A 22212-nucleotide genomic window follows, 5' to 3' on the forward strand; every position below is an offset into this window, starting at 1 on the left:
CATGAAATTTTGTGAGCATAATGAGTAAGTCTGAGAATCGGCCATCATCTATTTTTCATCTCCCTAAATGTTAAGGGTAGTCCACCCCTATTTTTTTTTAGACAATGCTGTTTTTATGGGCAAGCTTTGCCTTGAAGAGGCTCTGAAATTCCTGAACAGAATTGTAAAATTCTTTCACTGTTGGGAAGCTAGACTATTCCAGGGTGAGATAGGCTGTATTTATTTAGTATCAAATAAATGAACTTTATTTGGTGCGAAGATTTATGTTTACTGTAAAAACCTTACAATAACGATGTAACAAAAGGGTGACTTAACTTTTAGATTTTCCAACGAGTCTATCCAGACTTTTGTGTTCCATTGTATTGTTCTATGAACGCTTACACAATGTGTCATTTAGTGACAGTAGACTTCTTAAGAGATCGTAGAAGCTGTTTCGGACGCGAAGAAAGCGTAGAAATTAATGGCGCTAATAAAATAAATGTGCGACATTCGTTTACACGTCTGTGTGTTTATGTCTCATTTAAGACGACATATACTTTTACAGCCAAGTCGTAAACGAGCCCATGTGGTGCGTTTTATCATCGAATACTTCAAAAGTTTGAAGAATCGAGTGTTAATAGAAACTTAATGTCATTTTTGTAGTATTATGTTGTACGAAAAAAAATATAGTAACAGCTAATTTTTTGGATCTTGTTTTTATGCAGCCTATTTGATTTTGTTGCAACATTACGACAATTTCAAGCCAACATTTATGGATTATTTCGTCGTAGAACCGAACGTCGTTTTATTAAAACAACTCAACAGTTTGATTGTCAATAATAACAAGCTGTAACCCGCGACCCTGTCCTAGCAGAATTTAAAAAACTTGTAACCTATGTGTTCTTCCAGACTATGTCAAATATCAGCGTGATCTGTTTAGTTGTTCTGGAGAAACCTTTTTAACAAACATCCATCCATACATTAAACTTTCGCATTTATCAAAGTACTTATCAAATAAATCCAATATTCATCAAGTTTTTAATAATGAACTGTCATAACAAACAATCTGTCATGCAGAAGAAAAGTAAACCAGTTCGCAGATCTCATAATGATTTATAGAACACAATTAGCGCGATTTAAGAGAATCACGTTCGTATTAACGAGCGGAATCATCCATTACTGGAGCCGTAAATATTGCGTCGGGCGTAGTGCGCCGCGACGCCGTATGTCGTAACAAAAAGAACAAAACGATTCCCCAACTAATGTGCTTACTTTTTATGCTATTATATTATTTTAACGATTTATTTCTTTTGCTATATGAGTCTCCTCTCTCTTCGTTTAGGTCTCTGGTCTCTACTGCAATTATAACGGATGCTATTTCTACTTTTTTTATCTAGTATTAATGTTATAAATGCGAAAGTTTGTATAGATGGATGGATGTTTGTTACAAGGTATCTCGGGATCGACTGAACACTTCTTGATGAAATTGGGCACACATGTAGATTACAGCCTGGAAAAACACATAGGCTTTTATTTTATTTTATATTCCACGCGGACGGAGTCGTGGGCTACATCTAGTACATTATAAACTTGGACGCTAAAATGAGGAGGTATGATGTTCGTGAAGAATTCGTGTGAAATATAAGATGTTCAAATTACGATGTAGGAGACACATAAGCTAAACATTCCCATATCAGGTAAAACAACGTACAATAGTTTAAGGCATTCTTATCGATTGAACCTCGAATTACATAAATTTGGGATAAAAATCACAAGAGTATATTGCGAGTTTTGTTTCTACTTCTTGTAACTCTCTGTCATAATATTTGAGATTGAATAATTACATTGCTTATCTATCCAATGCAATAATTATACGCTATATTTTATACTTCGGTTACTTATAGCAATTTTTATTTCTCGGTGCTAAGTTGCCAGTTGGTTAATCGACTTTAGTTCGCACGCGACATGTTAACAATATGCACAGTTCTTTGCCGCAACTTTTATGTTTCCGATTGTATAGTCGTACAACTACCATATTGTTGTGGTTTCCTCTATTGCTATGAAGTTTTATAGCAAGCAATGGAACTTTAGTAATAACTATTTCGTTATTTATCTCATACGGTAATTTAGTTTGTGAGTTATTACTTAAATAATTCATCATTCTTTTTTTGTTTTTTTTTTAGGGAAAATCTTCAAAAGATACCCTGCCTTATGTCGGAAAGACAGGATATGTGAGACTAGATCACTATAACTACTACACCGAGGGGTGGGGGTCAAGGGCAACTGATGAGATTCGGGAAGTCACGGCATGGCCAAATGTACGCACCGGGACTCTGCACAGCCCACTCAGGGCCAGACCTTGTTGTCATCATCCTGAGAGCATAAATAATAATAAAAAATTAAGATATGTTATAAACATTTGTACCCAAATGCTTTATAAAAATGTAAGGTTAGTCATTACTCCGATCGATGATCGAGCAATCGTCTCTTATCTCCACGCACCAAGACAGAGTTAGTTAGTTTTCCGTAGTATCTAAACTCTATTATTCTAATTTAAACTACTAAGTCTACATAACGTCCCGCTGCGGACAAAGTTTGTTTGTGTGTGAGAATTCTAATTGGTTACCAGGGCCAGGCTGTCGCGTTTGCATAAGCTCTGCCGTCGACGCGCGCCTTATTTTTGCACGTACTCAATTTCCCGCCTCACTGGCTGTCTTGGAGAATAGATATTAATTTACATGAATAAATAAAATTTGCATTAAAAGCGTCCGAGGAACCGACGGAGGCGTAAAGGAAACTGCTACTTGAGTGCACTGCGCTTTTCGGAGTTACGTCATTGTAGCACACGTCAAATGTAATTTGGCGGCTACAGGGTGCTACTTTTAGAAATTCTGAAAAAAATTTTAGGGAAAATTTATGTTTTCTAACTATATGTGTTTTATTAATAAACAAATATTGATTTTATAAATTCTAATTTAAAGTATTGATGTAATCGAAGTAAAATATTTTCCCATGTTTGCCATTTAGTTACCACATAGTGTAATATAATTAAATCAACACTAATTTTTACATTTGTTGACTAAATATTCCATAATTTCGATTATCACTTTTTTTAACTTTTAATCATGCTGTATATACTGGCGGCTCCTATTACGGCATTCCCCTAGGACATCTACCTAATGCATTTTGTTTATGATAATTTTGTTTTGTATTTTTACCGTTTAGGGGATGATAAAAAATTTTCAACCTTATTTGTTATTATAATCTCGTCAAAGATAATTTTCCCAAAAGAAATTGAAAGTTTGTGTTAAAAATAACACAAAGCTTTCGCAGAAAAAGTTATGAGGTCTCTAATAAATCTAAATCTTGTTGAGCCGCAATTTGTGATAAAAATACGATTTGTCCATTTTCCAACATTTACTTATTTATATTTCTTTGAAATTCTACATATCAGTTTTTACAAAGAACTTGTACTAAAGTATTTACGCGGGTGGAGATTTTCTTAACAAGTGTCAGACCATCGTGTAATGTTTTAGATCTTTCCCTCTGATGTCCGAAGCTCAATAAGCCTGAATAATTTGTGTAAAAAACACAATAATAAACGCCTTGAAAGCTTAAGAGAACAAAGAAACTCGTATCCAATTTCGTTCAACATTTTTTTAATTAAGTTATTCTGAATGTAATCATAGGAGTCTAAGGTGTATTTCAAATGATAGATGTTTTTTAAAGAGAAAATAAAACTAACATTTTGTTGGGATTCGTCAAATTGTAATATTGGATTAAACTGTAATGTAATAAATTGGAACATTCAAATTAACTCTAAATTAATTACTTGCACTAATAAAGTTTCGTTCGAAATGTTAGTGTTCTGAAAAAAAAAACAATTCGAAATATTAAAATACAAACTTTGTTTGTAGGTTGTTTTGTTTTTGGAAACCCTAAGTACTATTGTCTCTATAATTGCTATTTCAATAATAACCAGATTCTCTACCTCGTATTTTTCGTATTAAGTATTTTGTTGAAAGCCATTTTCCTCGTCAACCCCTGGTTATTGCGTATCTGATATCATCCCCTTGAAATTATGAAAGTGTATAAACATTTTCACACCCCACCTCGGCTCGCCCCCTCATTTCCACATTTCCTGCTGTAACTTATTATTATCAAATCAAGCTATAGATATATGCTTAGGTTACCGTTGCATGTCGATTCCCTTACTCCCCCATAATGGAAAAATAAGATCGTATTTGTGTTACCAAATCATGTTTTACGATACTACAATTTTGTTTTGAAGGGTGGAACTTCGAAGTTTTTTTTTGTTTTCACTGAAATTGTACAAAAGTCTGTCCTTAAATTTATTTTACTCTCGTTCACTCTTCTCCTTCTAAAGCATAACTATACAAGAAGGTATTTACTCCAAGAAAAGCCGTTTGTCTTATTTTTGTTCCTAAAGCATTTAGAGACAAAACTTCATTACAAATCATCTTTTTCTGCACCAAACCAACAGCTTTGTTCGAAGTTGTGAATCGTCAGCTGCGCTATTAAAACTCATTTAGTGTACGTGAGCAAAGAACGGAGGCGGATATGCGCCTATTTGCATAATCTGTGCATCAAAATCCGTTAATTTACTTTTGATGTAAGCCCGTCTACTGTAAATGAAGGCAGGCGCCAAACATTATCACTCTTTAAGGAACCATAATGAAATGGACCAAGAAATGTGATTACTCATGTAGATATAATGTGTTTTTCTGATGATTAATAAATCCCGCGTAATCTAACAATCCCGTCATGTAGCAATGTCGTTCGTAGCCATATGTTGGTTATATTCAACTTAAGACATAATACGTATTTTCTTAAAGTCTTATCGACAAATCAATGATATCCAATGTCGTTACAATGCGCAACATCATCATCATCATCAACCTACCCTTATCCCTACGGAGGATTGGCACAGTATGTACTACTCCTCCATACATCTCTATCAGCTGTCATATCTGAATCTACCCGCTTCCTACGCATATCCTCTTTCACACAACAAATCCATACTTTCTTTAGTCTTCCTCTGTCTCCATATTCAATCTCATTACTTTTCACAAAACGCAACAGTAATGGGAGACATGCTAATATGTGTGATATGTTTGCGAATCATATGTTATAATTTGGTATAAACCGGTTGATACTGGTAAGATAGGTACACTAGATCCGTTAGAGCGCGCCCCTGCAGGATGTTAATATTCATTACGGCTCGCCTCCGGGGAACAAGCTCAGACAAATCGACGGCGCTGTCGCAAACTCGTCAGTCGCTCCCGAACACACACAATGCTTTGCCGAGCTCATACACTAAGCTGGGAATTATTTAAAGGGAATACTAGTTTTTCTGTGTGGTTTACATTTTCTTGCAAATGAATTATTAGTGTGACTCAAAATTTATATATATACTAGCTGTCGCCCGCGACTCCGTCCGCGCGGGATTAAAAATTGATGTTGGCCGATTCTCAGACTTACTCAATGTGCTCACAAAATTTCATGAGAATCGGTCAAGCCGTTTTGGAGGAGTATGGGAACGAAAATTGTGACACGAGAATTTTATATATAAGTTAAAAATGTTCTATACTCCTTTCTTCTATTTTACTTTTCCTACTATTATAAATATGAATTTTTGGATGGATGTATGAATGTTTGAAAGTATCTTCAGAACGGCTGAACAGGTCTCGATGAAATCTAGCATAGATGTAGAGCATAGTCTGGAAGAATACGTAGGCTACTAATTATGTTTTTTTTAATTCCTTGCGGACGAAGTCGCTGGCGCTAGTCATTCATATTCATAATTATTTTTAGCAACATTGGCAGAAATCATCGCACAACATTCTTTATCTTTTACCATACATATTATCTGAGTTGTTACAAATATTTACTCATTGTAGTATGAGTCAGAATAATGCTCATAATTAACAATAACATAAATGATTGGAATAGCACTAAATGAGGAGACAATAGAGTAGTAATAAAGTTTATTAGACAATTTCTATTACCGACATAAAACAACGCCCAAGCCTTGTTTGTGAATTGGAATAGAGCTATGAAATCATTTAATGTATTATATTGACCCGAAATGTCACCAATTGATGGTTTAATCTATCTTATGGATTTCGGCTCAATGGATTTCGATGAATTTGGCACACATGTAGGACAAAGTCTGTTAGAACATATAGGCTTTTAGTTCCGCACATATGGAGTCGTGGGCGACAGCTAGCCTAAAAAATGCATGTTTATATTGTGAATTTTTGAATCACATTAGAACTTCTCGCTATGTTAACAAATAATGTTAGGTAATCTGCTACTCGTTTGCCCCTTATCCTAAAATCGGTTCAATATTTTTGGTCAAGTAATCTTGAATCGTTGAGCTACAATTCAACAACTAAATTAACTGCGCTCAGCTCATATTAGTAGTATTATAAACGTTGGAGCCGACAAACCGCGAGCTATCTGGTGAGTCACATTTCATAGCTCGAAACGCAAATCATAATGCAGGTACAAATTAAGCTGATCTGTGAACCGATTCACTGATCTGCAGATCTTTAATTTCAATTTACTAACCCACGACCATTAGACTGACTAGTACGAGTAGCTACGAGTATATTTATAAAGGTAAATATTCTGAAGATAGTTTGGTATTAAATTATTTGCGGGTAAGATAATGTATCAGGAAAGTTTCAGTCCCGTGTTACGAATATCAAGAGTACGGTAGCTGAGTTATGTACTTTAGTATTAATACTCATTCTTGGAAGTCAGTGTTGTTAGATCAATCTATATATGAATGTACACTTGTTTCTTACCCACAAAGAATGTTTGCTCTTATACGAAAAATTGTAACTGGCATTTTTTTATTTAAAGTTAAAATTTAAAAAGAAAAAAATAAGCTAGAATAGTAAGTGACGCGAATTACTAATACAATTCTATCATAATAGTGTTGAATATTTCTAGAAGTGTTAAAATAAATTAAGTGTACAATATATAATTAAATAAGGAACTAAATTAATTAAAAGTTTAACCATTAATAAATAACTTTACAACAATATTCTTAGAATTCGTCGCTCGTATATCTCGTTTTACTCTATCCCAGTCGGGAGCAACGCTCAACAGTTGCAATAACACGATATGGTGACGTACAATTTGCAATCTCTTTTTGCTTCGGTTAATCTCGACGAGTCCTTTGAAGACGAGATTATTATTTTAACTTGAAAATATACGTCGGTAGTGTAGTTGTGTAATAAAGCTGAGCGATAATTTGTTATAACTTTGTGATGCTTTTATCAGAAAAGTGATAAGAAAATCTTAGTTTTAAATTTTGTCTTCGTAATCAACATTGTAAAAAATTGGGCGATGCATTCCAAAATTTCATAAAAAATGTCTAAAACATTCTCTAGAAAAGAAAATAAACAAATTTATATCGACGTCTAATTTTTGGGTTTTAATATAAAAAAAAATTAAAATAAGAGATAACCCGTAAATTATAGTAAAAAAATTTTACGTACTGTTAAAACTTGCCAATTCGAAATTTAAAACTAAACAAAATCCATTTATGTTCGATTTCAAATTCAAAGTAATAAGTTTTTAGAATCGCAGTTAGAATGGCGGGGGCGCGTGACGTCACGAGTACTGCAGCGAACCTAATAGGAAACGCGATCGTTGTCTTTAATCGAATCTGACCGGAGCTGAGCTTTCATGAAGCTTAGAAAACAGCGTGTGGCGTTTATGTTTATTCTGTTATAAATATACAGGAACAAATATAATAAAATTACTGTGGATTTTTAGTTTTATTTTTAGCGAACAAACTTCTCTGATTGAACTGATACCTTAAATAAGTATATAATTCTAATCACACTTTACTCTTGAAAAATAGTCCAGCCATTTAGACTACAGAATTTTACAATGTAACGGACAAACGTAAATGTATATCTCAAATTTACATACATTGAATTATTTATTCTTTTGTTTTATAAAATTATCTCCCTATGACAAAATGTTTATCAAAAAAATATATTTAAATTCCAATTAGGTATTCTAATTTTTCCTAGAATCGAGAAGTAGAAATATAACTTTCATACGTTCATATTGAATACGAGGAAAGCTTGCTAGCACCGTTATTGCAGGATTTAAATTTTATTACTGTAAATACAATGTTAGTTTCACGGTATATTCATTTATTTAGTAGCACAATTTTACTAATTTTATCATTTCTATGCATCACATATTCATCATCAGCTCACTATACGTCCCTACCGAGGGGCTCGGACTCTACCCTAAGCTAGGGGTGACTAGGCCAGTCAACCACGCTGGCCAAGTGCGGGTTAGTTGACTACACAAATATCTTTGAATTTCTTCTCAGATATGTGCAAGTTGCATCTTGATGTTTTCCTTCACCTTAAGATTGTTGGTTAAATGTACATATGTAAATCGGAAATCGTAAAAAACATTGGTACATGACGGAATTCGAACCCAGGACCTGCAGATTGCAAGTCAACTGCTTGACTCCTGAGCCAACCGACGCTCTATTTTTTTAATCATATATTATTCACGACAAATAAAATAGATTTTAATATAATACTAGCTGTCGTTCGCGGCTCCATCAGCCTGGAATTAAAAAAAAAAACATAATTAGTAGCCTACGTATTCTTCCAGACTATGTTCTATATTTAAGCCAAATTTCATCGTGTTTCGTTAAGCCGTTCTCGAGATACCTTCATACAAACATCCATCCATCAAGCTAAACTTTTATATTTATAATATTAGTAAGAAGTAAGATATTGTTTATATTACCACAGGAATCTTCTCCTAATTCACGTAATGGACCACGTATATAATGAGATTTTCCGTAACAACTGTCATCTCCATGTTTGATATGCAGCTCTGAAAGTAATAACACTAATGGCATTCGCATGTCTTTATTTATTTACTGCCTCGTAAAGGTACGTTAATTTATTGAGGCGTGGTTATGTTTTAATTTCACTCGCGTTGACAATGGTAGTCTGATAAACATGTATTCAGTGAAAGTTAATAAAAGAATTAATTAGAATTAATATTTTAATGATTTTGTCACATTTTAATGATGATTGAAATTTATTGTTAAATACAAAAATGTGTTTTAAACTTAACAAAAGATTGTTACTTTCTGTTCAAAAAATTCTTTAGTAACTTAGAACGATCAATTTAAAAGAAAATATATAAACGATCTTTAAGAATTGCTTATAAGATATTTTCTTTTTCGTTTACTCTCATTATCCGTATGTAGCTGGTCCGGTCATTGTGATCGGAAAAAAGTCGCACAATCGACTTCAATGATGCCCCGAAGCAAAAAATGTGAAGTTTCCAACTCAGCGTCTTGTCATCTCAGTTTTATGCCTTATACTGTCCTGGCTTTTTATGTCTCCCGAGCCCAGGGAACAAGTAAAAAACCTATACATTGTTCGGTATCGTTTACAAACAAAGATACGAAAAAATGTTTGCTACCCCGAAATACGGAACGGAGTCGATATAAAGTCGCGTCATAATATATCTACGAAGCCAAGGAGTAAAGTGTGAAATATACGGTCCTGTGATATTTATACGATTTTTATTTGTATTATTTATTCAAGAGGCACGTTTTGTCTTTCGAGACAAAAGGTACAGTTGGCTACGGCTTCTTTTTCGTCGATATCTGCATTCATTTTGGTCGTCTTAGGATATAAATAATGCATTATCACGCACGGGCTAGGGGTCAAAGAGGATATTATTCACACATATGATAACATCGAAATGCAAACAAAAGGCAATCGCGGGCCGTGTCAATATTTAAATAAAGAATTCCGGCCACGAGATTTGCGCGTATCATACATAGTCCGTTAATTGATTTTACTTCTTCGTTAAATAGAACCTACTGCTTATGATCATGCTACCGAATAGTTGTCATCAGCTCACTATATATCCCCACTGACTGGCTCGGAGCCTACACTAAGTTAGGGGTGATTAGGCCATAGTCAACCACGCTGACTCTCTTCTGACTTCACACATATCCTTTTTTTTTTTAAATACTAGTAGATTTTTTTGTAAATCTACTAATATTTCTTTTACCATTCCAACTAAGCTCTAAGTTTGTGCTAGGATATGGTTCACGACAATATACAAATGTCGGGATTCAAACCCCCGGCCTCGTGATCGGAAATCCGTACCCTTAACCATTAGGCTATTGACGCTGATATATATTTGAAATGTAGATATGTGCAGGTTGCATCACGACGTTTTCCTTCACCGTAAGAACGTCGGATTTGTACATATTTAAATCGAAAAACACATTGGTATATGGACTAGATTCGAACCCAGGACCTGCAGAATTACAAGTCAAGTGCTTAATCCCTGAACCGCCAATCGAATAGTGATGTTACAAGATTAGTTACTTTTGTTGAAAATAATTAATGAAATATTTATCCTTTGATTAAACTTTACTTGACCCTGTAATGTAATGTCTTAACATTAATTATACTTAGTAGTTTGTTAATATTAGTAAAAGTTTATTACTAGATTCTAAATATTTACCTTACTAGATTGAATTCTGTTTAAAACTGAATAAACAACTTAATTTAAAGGTAAAAGCGAGCGATGAATAAGCCAACGACGCGTCTTGCTTAATTAGAATGCAAATTTAATAGCAGAGAGATTTACATGTCAATAGGTTCCTAAATAACGCAATCTGAGGCACAAAGGATTCGGGATCCTAGTGGCTGCTTACTAGCTTTGGCGTATTGATCTCTCAGCGGAGCTTCTACCACCATGAATGCGAGAAACAAGTACATAATTAATTAATGTGATTAAGACACTGAGGGGAAACCAGCAAAACGTAAACCAGCTGTAGCTATTAGAAGCTAAACAGAAATATAAAAGGAAGAGAAATTGCATAGAAGTATAACATTTTGCTGGCATATCGAAGTTGAAAATATTTTTACGTAATTTTTTTAGGTACATTCGAAACTTAAATTTACTAACGCGTCAATTATTCCGCTATGATTGTCAATTTTTTTGCGACATTCAACAGTGCTTGAGAAATTTACTAAACCAGCGCGTACCATCTTTCGACCAAATCTCCACTAACACCAGGTGGGATCGTGGTCAAGCGCTGCCTTATCAAACATAAAAAAAAATTACAATTTAGTAATATTGTGATAAATTTCCAGCATAGTTACCAAATATAGTTGTCGCAAAGTTTCAACTCCAGCTTTAGAATTGTTACTTTATGTTTAACGTGAGACCCACGACCGCGATTTGTAGCGTTAACGATGTCAGGATAGGAGTCGACCCTGTGTTGTGAATTAGACACAACATAATCCGCGCCCAATTGCCCATTATCTGGCGGCCCAGAGCCGGCACAATTAGAGTTTTTGATCCTCCTCTCACCCCGCACCTAAGGATATGTGTTCGAGATGTTAATTAAAGCCTTAGAAGCCTTACCTTCGTTACGTGTATTGATAACATTCGACGTAGGAGTTTCGCCTTTGTTTTCGCCTCCCAAATTTTAGTTCTGCACTGAAGCACCTGGTATTTTGTAATTAACTCGACAAAACTTTATCTAATGAACATAAAATTAGCATCTATGTGTATTCATTATTCCAAGATAACACAATATCTAAGAGGTAAAATTAGCTACTTAATGACAAATACAGCTCCTATTGTACTGTGTGTGATTGTACTGTGTATAAGAATAATTCGACTAATGTTTTAAATTAAGTTAAATATGTACACTCACTCGATGACTACACAACTTGCATCATGCAGTTTAAATTTTAATCCGAGATTCTTATATTTTACGAGTTATTATTGGTGTCGACTACGATATACATGTTTTCGGTTACATCTAAAATAATTAAATAGATAACAAAGCAGAACATGCAGAGCAAACAACGCTGAGAGTTGATAGAGACGGCGCCGGGTGGTGCTGTTTGTACTGCAATCCATTACCATAATTAACTGCAAACATTACCTTGCAGCGGTGACAAGTTCAAACATCGCGGTATCGGTGAAAATTGCCTGCAAATAATATCTATTTGAATGCAGTGTTTGTGTTCCTCGTACTTCCCAACGAGTTTAAATCGGGAGTGGGTAATAAAATGACGCTTTTTAAGAATAGCACAGCCGCTAATTTATTTTTCTGTAACTAATATTGAAGACACTCGAAATTTTTAACTGTATTTATTTCAGGGGTTAAGATCCTTTCCAGTTATCTAAGGACGTGGAAGTTTTTATAGAAATGAGAAAGCGACTTAAATGTGATGTGACTTAAACACGGAAACAACATTTCTAAAGAAAAAAATTTAGGCTGATCTAATACATTTTTAGTAATTTTAGTGTAAAGCAGCATTTTATCGGTTTCAGTTTATTTTAATGAGGAAATAAATATCTGTAGCAAATACAGCAGTGATACCGAATACGATGCTATTAAAGTCTTTGGTGAAGTTTTAATGAACGTTTAATCGGAACAGGTTCAATAAATTTTGTGTAAACACCGAGTTCAATCCGGAAAACTCATATCCGAGTTAGAATAACGAAAAGCGATGCCTCAATTGAAAATGTTGCAAAGTTGTTAACTTTGTTCTCATAAATTTTGCAGTGACAAATTAACACAAATATTTTAATTTCCAACATTCATTTAGTTGATATAACATTTAAAGAAACTCAATATCAATTATGATTTTATCATCCTGCCATTTTCCTTACAGAGAATCGGACCAGTATGTATAATAATACTATTCTCGTCTACACATTTCTATCAGCTGTTAATTGAATTTACTCCCTCATTTAGCGCATCCTCTTTCACACATTCCATGGATACTCTCTTGGTCTTCCTCTTCCATTGTAAACCTCCTTGTTCAATCTCATTACTTTCTCGTTTATGTGCCCATTATCTAAAAATCTATTATGATAACCAAATAGTATCAAACCAACACACAATATGCACAATGCATTCAACAAATACTTTATCGAATTATAATACGGAACAGAAATAGGCGAAGTGGCATCGATTGGAATACATCGACGTCACGAGTGTCCCACTGAACCGATTCTGCTTAATCAACGCCCCGGCTCAAACTATTGGAACTATTCGAGGTGATTGAAGCGAGAACTCGAGTTGACAAGTAATCTTGCAGTAATATCCTTCGCGAGAACTCAATTACAACACGCGAGCGCCTTTAATTTCCTCGTGTATTGCAAGTTTGCATCTTCCTGTTCACCATAACGCTTTGTTACCGTTCTTGGTCCATGATATTTGCAACCATTCCAACGAGTTTGTCGGTCATTGAAAATTTACCTTATATCCTAAATTTTATTTTCTTGAACACATAACTTTCTTTGACGTATTTGTCCAAGTTTCTATGTCTTTTGTATTATATTTGCATTAGCTATAGTACTTGTTTATTTCATGGCCTGCAAAACTCATATACAAAATTGACTAGATCACAACCTCATTGCCTACTCTCTCCCCAACCACAATAAAGCGAATTCTGATCGGGAAGGGAATCTCTTGTGATATTCGATAAGATCGGTTAAAAGAAATTAAGATTAGATATCTATCTACCCCAATTTATCTCAAGCCGTAAATTACAATCATATGCAATAATAATATCATAATTTTGGTAATATTCAATCGTAATACCGTTCATATTCTATAGAAAATGAAAACAAAAATGTACAAACCTCTCCTAGAAAATAAATTGCATATTTACCTTTACAAAAAAAAAGGAAAATAATATGGAAATAAACAAAAATTCAGTACTGTGATCATAGCACCAAGATTTACGACAAGCATCTTTGTATGAGATTTTTGGTGTAACCACGCCCGATACTGCACAAATTATAATGCTAGGGTTACCTCTTAGCACGACATTCGTATAATTCAAACTTGACTAAAAATTATTGTTCAACACAAATCCTTTTTGCCACTTGGAGCCACACGAACACCCCTATAGTTATTAGCAATAAAATATTAACTTTATCATAAACTACAATCTTCCATTCGAATAGATTCGATTCTAATGCAGCCGCGTGTTGTCTGCGGCGCTGCCGATTCCTGATATCGATATATTATTACATCGCCTTTGGGTATTAATCAGGTTATTTATAACTTTAGAACCGACAATATAAAACTGCAATTTTGTAATGATTTGTTCAAATTAGATTACTTTTCTACTTCATTTAAATTTTTAATAATCTTTGTAATACAAGAGTAACCAATGTTTTTAACCAACCCTAATCCCGATTCTATATTAATACTCTTTTAACTAGAACCTTATCATTTAATTAAAAATCTGATTCGAGCTGATTAGAAATGTGTTTATTTTCATTAATTCCTTTATATTCGTAGCAGGTGCAAATTCTATGTTAAGTAAGGAAGTTGTATTAAAGTTAACTGTTACGCCAAATCTTGGTAAATACATTGCTAGTGCCATTTGAATAGAACACGCAATGGACCGGTGTCGCAGACTTGCATAGTGCTGTATAGAAACGCTGCAGGTGTCGATTAGTACAGATCTTTCCTTTCGATAGTTGCACGCAATGCTCCAAACATTTCTCATCGAAGATTAAACTGACGAAGAATAGCACAGAGATAAAAAATAGTCATAAAAAGTAAATAATTGATGATTATTAAATAGGACCAATTTTGAACCAAATGATGAAACAATCATTTTTAGCCAAAACTCAGTTTCTTTGAAAAAAAAATAATGTGTTCTTCGTTTATTGGTAACTAACTGTCGCCCGCGAAACTGTCCGCGCGGAATTAAATAAAAATATAATTAGTTGCTTATGTGTTCTTCCAGACTATGTTCTACATGTATGCCAAATTTCATCGAGATCCGTTCTGCCGTTCTGGAGATACTTCCAAACAAATATCCATCCATCTAAACATTCGCATTTATAATATTAGCAAGAGTAGTAAGATGTAATTTGGTATTGTCATTACAGCGACTTTTTATATTTTACGGGGCGCTATTAAGCATGCAGGATTTATCTAATCTTATGTTATGAATATATTGTACCGTATTTATAAAATTAAGCATATATAAATGGTGGAATCTATTCCTACCATCTCAAGTGAGCTCGCTATTCCTGATAAATGGTGGCAATGCGGTAATATCTGAGCAGATAACACTATAGAACAGGACTTTCTAAGTTGGTAAATAGCAGCTGATTACAGATACGGTTGAAATTCAAAGTGCAAAATACTTCGTATTTTAATTAAGTGCATAAGGGATGAGAAACTTTGCTGATCATAACTTATCTCTATTTAAGAGTTGCTAGATCTTCCTATTTTACCTCTCTGTATGTCAAGAACTAATAAAATTATTAATTAACTAGCTGTAGCCTGCGATTCAGTCCGCGCCGTAATAAAAAGAACTTATTTAGTATGCCTACATGTTCTTCCACACTATATTCTGCATCTATGCCGAATTTCAACGCGATCCATACAGTCGATCTGGAGATATCTACAAACAAATATCCATCCATCTAAACATTCGCATTTATAATTAGTAAGTAGTAAGATTAAAATATATTACTAAAGATAAAATTTAGGTTCTAGATGGCAATATCCTTTAAAATGTAAAATCCCCAAAACTACATATAAATTAGAATAAAGGATGGTCTTTTGAAATGGGAAGGGCTACTAATCAGAAGGGATGATACGAGATCGTAAGTGTAACATCATCAGTAGTCTAGGCACGTTCTGTCCAGGCTGTCGCACGGAAGGCAGACATTGGGAAAAAATACGGGGGTAAGTTTCCCGAAAGTGAGGCAAGTCATTTATCACGCTAGCGCTAAGAACTCTCGACATCGAGAACTTTTGATACAGGGTGCTCCAAAAGACATTAATAATAAGGATATCATGATGCTTCAAATGTTTTTTGCTTGTAGGCATCGTGTTTTATCACTTAAGTAAGGAAACTTATCTCTAAGGCTACAGCTTTTTGCTCTATCATTGTTGACAAAGAGTTTGTTTTGGCAATAAAGGAATATATTGTCATGATGCTTATTAAATACTTTAGTATTTATGGAGTTTTATATATTATGTTATGTATTAAGTTATGTATATTGTTTATAGTTTTATGTACTTCCTGCACGTGTAAAGTTTTCATAACAAATATCATATTGTTCATGATAGTTTTACTAAAATATAGTCAAATGTATGTCAACATCAGCTCACTATAGGTCCCCACCGAGGGGCTCGGAGCCTACCCTAAGTTAAGGGTGATTAGGCCAAAGTCAACCACGCTGGCCAAGTGCGGGTTAGTTGACTTCGCACATATCTTTGAATTCTTCTAAGATATGTGCAGGTTGCATCACGATGTTTTCCTTCACCGTAAGAACGGCGGATAAATGTACATATATAAATCGGAAATCGAACAACATATTGGTACATGGCGGGATACAAACCCAGGACCTGCAAATTGAAAGTCAAGTGCTTAACCACCGAGCCACCGACGCTCTCAAATATATGTAAAGTAAGTTATTCAAGTCTTATTGGTACTTGTTTCTAAACTCTAACGTAAGTAGCAAAGTTCTAGTTAGACTATAAACGATTTTACGTGTCGAACAAGGAAATCAAATTATCAACTTTCGCCAGTATACCTCGTCCCTAGCAGTTCGCACGGGGTACGGGAATCTATTTGAAAACTGGTGCAATGTGTTTTGAGAATTCCACGTGGGGTTTGTTCCTAAAGTAACGTCTTGCTCCCCATGATATCTAACAAGCTTTATTGTATACTTCCAAGAATGCCAGCTGAGAATGTAATATTTCACCAGACATAAAGAATTTGGTTGCCAACTACCCGCTTTTGATTAGAAGTCTTTAGTTTAATTATAAGGAACGTACTAAATTATAGGGCAAGGTACAGTCATAACAGTATGACTAACGTTCCTGTATATTTGCACAGAATGCACCATTTAAAGTAAGCAACCACAGTTTGTAATATCAATTAAACACGGACAAAATATTTTAGTTGCCCTTTACCAAATCTAAATTTCTAAAAATGAATCACTCACTCGTTCACGAGAATATTAATAGGTCATCCGCATTAATAGTGCTTAACCTTTCTTTTCCTCTGTCGATACGCGACGGCTCGATTAAGAAAACAGCACATAATTGTGCGAGAGCGACCACGCTCGCAAGTGGCGCCATGCGAGCGAACGCGTAACTATGTTGGGGCGATAGGGTGCGGGGGGCGTGTAACCGAGTGGGGCGGCTAGAGGCGCACCACTCTCACTAAAAAGTCGTGCTGCTTCGACAGTCGCGCTCTAACCATGCTGCGTGGGGCACGTTACCGCCTTCTCTCTAAAGCCGCTCATACTCGTTCGCGGCACGCGATGTAAACATTGACCGGTCAAAGGACTAGTGTATTCTTGTTTCACACAGTGAGAAGTGAATTAAAGTTTAATAGAATAAAAAGGAATAGTACAAATGTGTTTTAAAAATGTATCATTTGCTTCCTCTTTTGTTGATGATATTAAGTGTTAAATCGACATTAACCTCGCGAGGTTTAGACAATTGTATTCCCGCGAGGAGTGATAAGGGATCAACCTTGTGTCATGTTCGAACTCTCGATTCCGGTGGATCCAGCTTAGATTCAGCATCAGAGTACACAAAGCGGCTTACAATAGAATGTAACCAGCTGTTGTTTTTCGAAAGTTCGCTTGAAGCAAACTATTTTCAAAGATTTACAACACTCGCCGAACTATCTCTTCGGAACTGCAAACTTCTCAAAATACCGGGGAACGCGTTCGAAGGATTACGTGAGTTGAAAAAGTTGTCGATTCGATCAAAAAACTACGATTGGAGCCCGAATAAAAACTTAGAACTCTCTTTGGGAACCTTCAACGGATTAAAAGAACTTCAGATTCTTGATTTGGGAAAAAATAATTTAAAATCTGTACCCTCTGATGTTTTTTGTCCTCTCGGCAACTTGCAAGTGTTGAATATAACTAATAATAAGATAAAAAGTATAGATCGAATTGGCTTTGGAAAAAATTGTGGTCCAGGATTAACAAGTTTGGATTTAAGTTATAATGAACTTAAGTCATTAAGCGAAGAGAGTGAATTTACAGGACTTCGAAGACTTCAAGAGTTGAGACTTCAGCATAATAATATAACAGACGTCTCAGGTGAAATATTTAATGGATTTCCTGCTCTCAGAATATTAAATATTTCCTTCAATTATATTCAATCTATACCCGACGGAACTTTTACGAATACAAAAGAATTAAGAGAAATCTATCTAAACAATAACCAACTGTATGAATTGGCTAGAGGCGTCTTTCATCGATTAGACCAATTGCTTGTTTTAGATTTATCCAATAACCAGCTTTCAAGTGCTCATATCGATGGCGGCACATTTGTTGGTCTCATAAGATTAATCATTCTTAATTTATCTAATAACGCCTTGACAAGGATAGATGGTAAAACATTTAAAGATTTGTTCTTTTTGCAAATATTAGATTTAAGAAATAATTCTATTGGTTATATTGAAGAGAATACTTTCCTCCCTCTGTACAATTTGCATACTTTAAATTTAGCGGAAAATCGCTTGCATACTATTGACGAGTTCCTTTTTAATGGGTTGTTTGTTTTAAGTAAATTAAATTTAAATAATAATTTATTAATTAACATACATGCTAAATCATTTAAAAATTGTTCAGATTTAAAAGAATTAGATTTAAGTTCAAATCAGCTTACCAAAGTCCCAACTGCAGTTTGGGAGTTATCAATGTTGAAAACACTTGACGTGGGCGAGAATTTAATAAGCGAAATTAAAAATGGCACTTTTAAAAATTTAGATCAATTAACTGGATTAAGACTTATCGATAATCAAATTGGAAATATAAGCGTGGGTATGTTTTGGGATTTGCCTAGTTTACAAGTTTTAAATTTAGCCAAAAATAAAATTCAATCTGTTGAAAGAGGAACATTTGAACGTAATAAGCAATTAGAGGCGATTCGATTAGACGGTAACTTTATATCAGATATAAATGGCGTGTTTTCAGCATTGATGAGCTTACTTTGGCTTAATTTGTCAGAAAATCACTTAATTTGGTTTGATTATGCATTCATACCAGCTAACTTGAAATGGCTAGATGTGCATAGTAATTTTATAGAACATTTAGGTAACTATTATAAACTTCAAGATCAAATTCGAATAAAGACGTTAGATGTAAGTCATAATCGCATTGCAGAAATATCCCCTTTAGCAATTCCTAATAGTGTAGAACTGTTGTTTATTAACAATAATCATATCAACAATATTCATGTAAACACTTTCATTGAGAAACGTAATCTCACAAGAGTTGATATTTACGCTAATGACATATCTCATTTAGATATTAACAGTCTTCGCATATACCCTGTCCCGTTAAATAAGTCGTTACCAGAGTTCTATATAGGAGGAAATCCATTTGATTGTGATTGCTCAATGGAATGGTTGCCGATGATAAACAACATGACAGCAATGAGGCAGCATCCCAGAATAATGGATCTTGAAAATGTCTTATGTAAAATGACACATACCAGAGGAGTTTCTCATATACCACTGAGTAATCTTAAATCGACTGATTTCCTATGTACTTATGAAACACATTGCTTTACTCTGTGTCATTGTTGTGATTACGTGGCCTGCGACTGCCAAATGACCTGCCCATTTAACTGTTCCTGTTATCATGATCCTACTTGGCATACGAATGTCGTCGATTGTTCCAGCCAGCAAGCGAATGAAATACCAGAAAAAATACCAATGGATGCTACTGAAGTCTACTTAGATGGAAATGATTTTAAAGAATTGCAAAATTATGCATTCATCGGAAGGAAAAATATGAGATCGCTTTATGTTAATTCAAGTAACGTCGAGAACTTACATAATAGGACGTTTGCTGGCTTATCCTCGCTTATTATATTACATCTCGGAAGTAATAAACTGAAATATTTAAATGGGAATGAGTTTGAACATCTTACACAACTCAAAGAATTATATTTACAAGACAACTTCATAAGTTACGCAGATAATAGCACTTTTGCTTCTTTACCCTCATTAGAAATTTTAAGATTAGATGGCAATAGACTAATAGAATTTTCGATTTGGAGCTTAAGTGTTAATCAGAATTTGCATTCAGTTGCTTTAGGCAATAATATGTGGTCATGTAAATGTCGATATTTACAAAAGTTTACAGCATTTTTGTCTGAAAATGCCGCTACAGTTAGAGATATAAAAGATTTATGGTGTTGGAATTTAAACAATGGATCACCACAAAAAAGAGAACTAAATCTGAACGGCACTATTTGCAGCGATTATTATGCTGGAGATTCGGTTATAGATAAAATGTTGGTTTCTAATTACATGCCTATGTTAGTGACAACATTTACTGGATTTATGCTTATTATGTTAGTGACGTTAACAATGTTCATATTCAGAGATTCAATTCGTATATGGCTCTATACTACTTGTGGTATAAGATTATTACCTCTCGCCGGAGCGTACGATGACAATGACAAATTATACGACGCGTATGTATGTTATAGTCCAAAAGACGACGATTTTGTCATACAAACGTTGGCTGCTGAATTAGAAAACGGAAGTACCTCGTATCACCTATGCTTACATTACAGAGATATACCGAGGCAAGGGGCCGCTTACATACAATATGCATTACCACTGCCGGAAGCAGCAGAAGCTTCAAAGCGAATAATACTTGTTTTGACAAGAAATTTTATAGAAACCGAATGGTCCCGTTACGAATTTCGACAAGCTTTACATGATTTATTAAAACCAAGAATATATACATTGATTATAATAGAAGATACCGCAGTTTTACCTGATGCTCTCTGCGATTCTGAGTTAAGGCCTTATTTAAAAACAGCTTCAAGAATAAGATTAGGTCAGAATAAATTCTGGGCAAGCCTCCGGTTAGCTATGCCCGTAAAGAAACGAAAAACAAAATCTTCAAGTTACAAGAACAACTTGAATTCTTATACTATGAGAAGTGGTGTACATAATGGAACGATGAGATCTTTTTCATTCACAGAAAAAACGAGAGACCATGTCAATGATGCCTCTAATCACGAATTTTCGGAAAGTCATATGCAACATGCACAAAGAATATACGGCCTAAATGGTAGGCCACCATCGGATCATATTTACACTTCTATTGATTCCGATTACTCTTCCCTGGAATTAGGTGGTAATAATACGAATCGGAGAAGAGATTTAAGGATTTGGCCGCCACCACCTCCCATAGTTGACAATCAGCGTTCAGGTCAAGCTTATCTAGTCTAGTATTTAAGCTTTCGTGCAACTTTCTTTTTATTTATAATTTAGTCAATGCTTGTTGTGTAAATTATATTGACTGCAATGCTCGCTTACCAAATAACTAAGATTATTGTCTATTTTTGTATTTCTAGCCATTTCAAACGGCATTAATTTCATAACATTGTTGTAAATACATTCTATAAGACTGCTGTAGAATATGTGAATTTGTATATAATTTGTAAATAAATGTCCATAGGAGTCACAAGTATACCTATTTATATACTTTAATAAAGCCATTGTGATAATTTTTGCATAAAACTTTTTTTTATTTATCTCACATTCACTTACCTTACCTATTATATTAATTAAAGATATTGAAATATTGTCTAAATTATGTCATTTTTATTTATAGCCAGGGATATTTGAAAATTATACAATAAATTAAATTGAATAAACGCATTTTGCTTTAGTATATGATTTTAAATTTTACTATTTTATTTCATCTAGTTTTCAATATAATCAAGGTTCGATTCCTGTTGTCATATAAAAGTTCTATTTTATTGTACTCATAGTACAAAACCTTTTGATATTCTCCTACTACTTATAATAAATTCTTTAAACTGTGAATTAATTACTCTATTCATATCATTTCATTTAAAGAGTATCTGGCGACACTTGTAAGTAAGCCTGGGCGCAGGCAGTATTTTCTTACAGCACACAATGGAAAGGAACAAGGGGCTTAGAGATAGTGCATCCGTTACTAAGCGATTCCATAATGAATTTAAAAATATATGAAATTGATGAGCAACAATCACTTGAGTTATCGAAAGTTATTGTCAGTGCATTTTTGAAGTTCGCTATGGAATCGCCTCAAAGTGAATGCATTGTATCTAACCCACCAGGTAAGGTATTTATGGTTTTTATT

At 34.3% G+C, this 22212-nt stretch overlaps 1 protein-coding gene across 1 annotated transcript; it reads left to right on the top strand.

Annotated features, from left to right (window-relative positions):
- Positions 1 to 17296: 17296 nt before the first annotated feature.
- On the top strand, positions 17297 to 21577 carry LOC106122236 (slit homolog 3 protein). The gene has a single exon (XM_013318148.1). It carries the CDS (start codon positions 17469 to 17471, stop codon positions 21312 to 21314), a length of 3846 nt encoding a protein of 1281 aa, XP_013173602.1. The 5' UTR covers positions 17297 to 17468; the 3' UTR covers positions 21315 to 21577.
- Positions 21578 to 22212: the final 635 nt, after the last annotated feature.

Source organism: Papilio xuthus, unplaced genomic scaffold (assembly GCF_000836235.2).
Source record: "Papilio xuthus unplaced genomic scaffold, Pxut_1.1 DF826933.1, whole genome shotgun sequence".
NCBI lineage: Eukaryota > Metazoa > Arthropoda > Insecta > Lepidoptera > Papilionidae > Papilio > Papilio xuthus.